We start from the raw sequence: 3,472 nt of genomic DNA, 5'->3' as shown, positions 1-3,472 counted from the left end.
AGCCTTTTAAAAAGGGACCCTAGCAGAATCAGTTCACAGAAGGAGCTAAGCTTGACCTGAGCGAACCAGAAGAACAGAACCATGGAGGTTGAATGCAAGGTCCCAATGAACGTCAGTGACCACACAGAAGCGGATCAACCGACGACTATGAGAGGGAAGCCAAGCTCCAAGTTGACAGCGGTGATGCTGGCTGTCATTCTTTGCCTCGCCACAGCCGCTGCCGCACTACTCTTCTTCAACTCACATGCTAAGGTGAGTCTTCACATCTGAGAATCCTGCAGTGAAATCATCCACTCCTCTATACCCAGCAGTTCTGTAACCATGTCCTTATCCCTTTCCTTTTGAAACAGCATCCAGAAGTACATGAAGACTCATTCCGTAAGTCCACTTTCTCTCATTCTCTCCATACTTCCATGATTCTCAGCAGATGTGGAGCAAATTGTCAAGCAGGAGTTTAAAACTGTTTGGTTTTTCTTTACAGATCTCAAACTCAGGCAGATTGCCAACGTGAGAGCGGCCATTCATCTGGGAGGTAAAAACCACTCTTTTTTTCTGACAAATTCTGCTTTGTCGCAGATTCTCTTGATACTTTTAGAGGATGGTTGGACAGAAGAGGCTTTTTGTAGTGGAGGACACAGTACACATACTCCTAGTCATTGAGTATTTGTATACTTTTTACTGTTAAAGTACTGAAGTGCAAAGTGTTTTCAGAAAATCTTAAAATTTATTTTGAAATAGCTCTAGCTGGGTGAGCCAACAACAGCTAAGGCTATCGAACAGGATTTCAAAGGGGGTTATGTTTCTAACTGCATACAAAAAAAGGGAAATAAAAAAATATCAGTCAATTTTATGAGCTAAAATCCTTAATTTTTTATCCGTAAAGCACTTGTAGCTGTACAGCCCTTGTTTTTTTTTTTATTTCTTCGGGTTTTTGAGTCAAATGAAGGAACCACTTAATTTTGTGGTTAAAAGTGACTTTAGGGGTTCAAGGTTAAAGAAGGAAGTGAGAGGATGCTCACCACAAACTGACCCTCTTCTTCTTCATCTGTTGAACAGGGGAATTCAACACCTCCCTCAAAGACTCCATTCAGTGGATGGCCGAGGTAGACCAGTACCACTCCCAGGGGGGTCTGAAGCTGGACAACAATGAGATTGTGATTCCTCGCAATGGCCTCTACTTCGTTTACAGCCAAGCGTCCTTCGCGGTCAGCTGCAGCGGCGACTCAACCGCCAACTCCATGGTCCACCTCAGCCACACCGTGCAGCGCTGGTCCAGCTCGTACGGGACGTCGGACAACAAGGTGTACCGGAACATTCTGCACTCTGTACGCACGGCGTGCCAGAGGGCAGAAAGCAGTGAGCAGGACGGCAGCGGACATTGGTACTCCGCTGTGTACATGGGAGCTGTGTTCAACCTGAGAAGAGGGGACAGGCTGCGGACGGTGATGGATAAGAACATGCTGGAGCAGCTGGAAGACGATCCGGGGAAAACCTTCTTCGGTGTGTTTGCTTTGTAAGGTTGAGCCTTCAGACCTCACCTCTTTTAATACTAGCTTGCATGAGCGAGCCTCCCAGTGAAAGCGGCTATGGTAGCTGCAGCAATGAACAAAAGTGTCACACTGGTGTGACATGATGTAATGTTGTGTACTGTGTACTCTCAGTGTCAGTCGGTACCTTTTGATGTACTGCAACTATCGAACGAATGTGCTACTGGTTCTGATTTCACTACAAGTGGAGAACAGAAAACATATTTATATAATTTATTGCTATATTTATTTGGAAGTATTTATTATTTATTTATTTCTTAGTGTGACCTGTGACTGCTGATTTTTTTAAACAAGTGTTTGATCAGTGTTTTTATGATTCTGTTTTATTCAGTTGTGGAGAATTGGACACAATAGTGTTGTTGGAATAAAAAGAGTTTGTTCAAAAATGATGTTCTTGTGCGTGTTTGAATTCTGCGTAGACGCAGCTGATGTGCAGCTGCTGCAGAGCAGGAGCAGGCGGTGCATGCAAGCAGGAAGCAGACGCGAAAGTCCCGCGGTCGGAGACGCTAACCTCACAGCTCGATAACCACACTTGTGTGGAAGAAACTGCAGCCGGGTTTTCTTTAAACGACAGGTACAGTCGTGAAAAACGTTCCAACAAAGATGCGTCATCAGTTTCTGCTAAGATTAAGCATTTGCTCAGTTCAATTCAATTCAACTTCATTTATATAGCCCAATATCACAAATCAATTGCCTCCATGGGCTTACAGTGTTCACAAGCTTCTTTATAGAATATTGTGAATTTAAGTGATTAGAACACATTTCTTACTCTACCAATAATACTACTGATTTGTTAATTTTGTGCCACCAAAACCTTCCACTTACTTCGAATGAATTTGAGACTTTTCTAAAGTGGTAAAAGCTCTTTAAATAGTTCTTTAGAAAACAGAAATTTTCAGACACTTTTTTTTAGTCACAAAGTTGTCATCTGCTTATCACGCCCAAAGGTTCAGTTCCTTATCTTTATCTTTGTGCAAAACACATGCTGGTGTGTGACTGTGATTAGCACACACTTCTGTAGACATACATATTCAGGGGAAATGTCTGCACTGCAAACTATTTGATTCTTGCAAAATATTGAAACCTTGTTTTTAGTCATTCAAAAATAGGTTTTTAAGTTGCTTTAACTTTAGAGCAAGACTATGGAATTAGAAAACGTATTTTTAAAATGTGTCAAATCGGTTTGCCTTAGACTCTTGATGATAAAAAATATTTGATTTAAGACAAAAAAACTCAATTTACACAAATTTTTGGTTACATTTTAAGGATCCTTTTTTAAAGTTGTTAGACAAGCATTTATAGTCAATGTTTTGGAAGCAAAATTTTAGATTTATGTTTTATGAATAAGTGCTAGTTTTAGATTTAATTAGCATTTATTACGATGGGCCAAGTTGTAATTATATCACATATTGTTCATATTTTGTTCTAAAATGATATATTGCACTCGTTTTTATTACTGTAATCAAAATTAGCTACAATTAAGTGCATAAAAACTAAAAAATAAATAAAAATACAAAGCTTTTAATTTTATTTTGCAAAAAAAGCATGATTGGGCTGTATAACATCCATCCATCCATCTTCTTAACCGCTTCTTCCCTTTCGGGGTCGCGGGGGTGCCGGAGCCTATCCCGGCTACTGAAGGGCGAAGGCGGGGTACACCCTGGACAGGTCGCCAGTCTGTCGCAGGGCCTCAATCACACACACATTCACTCTCACATTCACACCTAGGGGCAATTTAGAGTCACCAATTAACCCATGAGGCTGTATAACATCCAAACTGAAATATTTCTAGCAGTTGGCTTTTATTTTAGCTTATTTTTCCCTTTCTTCTATTTATACAACTTGCTGCATGGACAGACAACTTTACTACTTTCTAGTGATTTTCTTCTTTCCTGTTTTAGGCTACCTCTTCTTGCAGTGTGAAT

At 40.6% G+C, this 3,472-nt stretch overlaps 1 protein-coding gene across 1 annotated transcript; it reads left to right on the top strand.

The window, feature by feature from the left end:
- Positions 1 to 11: 11 nt before the first annotated feature.
- On the top strand, positions 12 to 2,084 carry LOC112139461 (tumor necrosis factor-like). The gene is made up of 4 exons (XM_024262272.2): positions 12 to 252; positions 351 to 378; positions 482 to 532; positions 1,057 to 2,084. The coding sequence occupies exons 1-4, from the start codon at positions 82 to 84 to the stop codon at positions 1,515 to 1,517; spliced, it is 711 nt and encodes a 236-aa protein (XP_024118040.1). The 5' UTR covers positions 12 to 81; the 3' UTR covers positions 1,518 to 2,084.
- Positions 2,085 to 3,472: the final 1,388 nt, after the last annotated feature.

The sequence above is a fragment of the Oryzias melastigma genome, unplaced genomic scaffold, assembly GCF_002922805.2.
Source record: "Oryzias melastigma strain HK-1 unplaced genomic scaffold, ASM292280v2 sc02031, whole genome shotgun sequence".
In the NCBI taxonomy this organism is placed as follows: domain Eukaryota; kingdom Metazoa; phylum Chordata; class Actinopteri; order Beloniformes; family Adrianichthyidae; genus Oryzias; species Oryzias melastigma.
This window is presented reverse-complemented; position numbering and strand designations above follow the sequence as displayed.

Excerpts from the sequence above, each read along its gene's own strand:
- LOC112139461 (XM_024262272.2), top strand. The coding sequence starts at position 82 with ATGGAGGTTGAATGCAAGGTCCCAATGAACGTCAGTGACCACACAGAA. Across the intron at positions 253-350 it reads TCTTCAACTCACATGCTAAG|CATCCAGAAGTACATGAAGA; the intron begins GTGAGTCTTCAC and ends CTTTTGAAACAG. Across the intron at positions 379-481 it reads AGTACATGAAGACTCATTCC|ATCTCAAACTCAGGCAGATT; the intron begins GTAAGTCCACTT and ends TTTTCTTTACAG.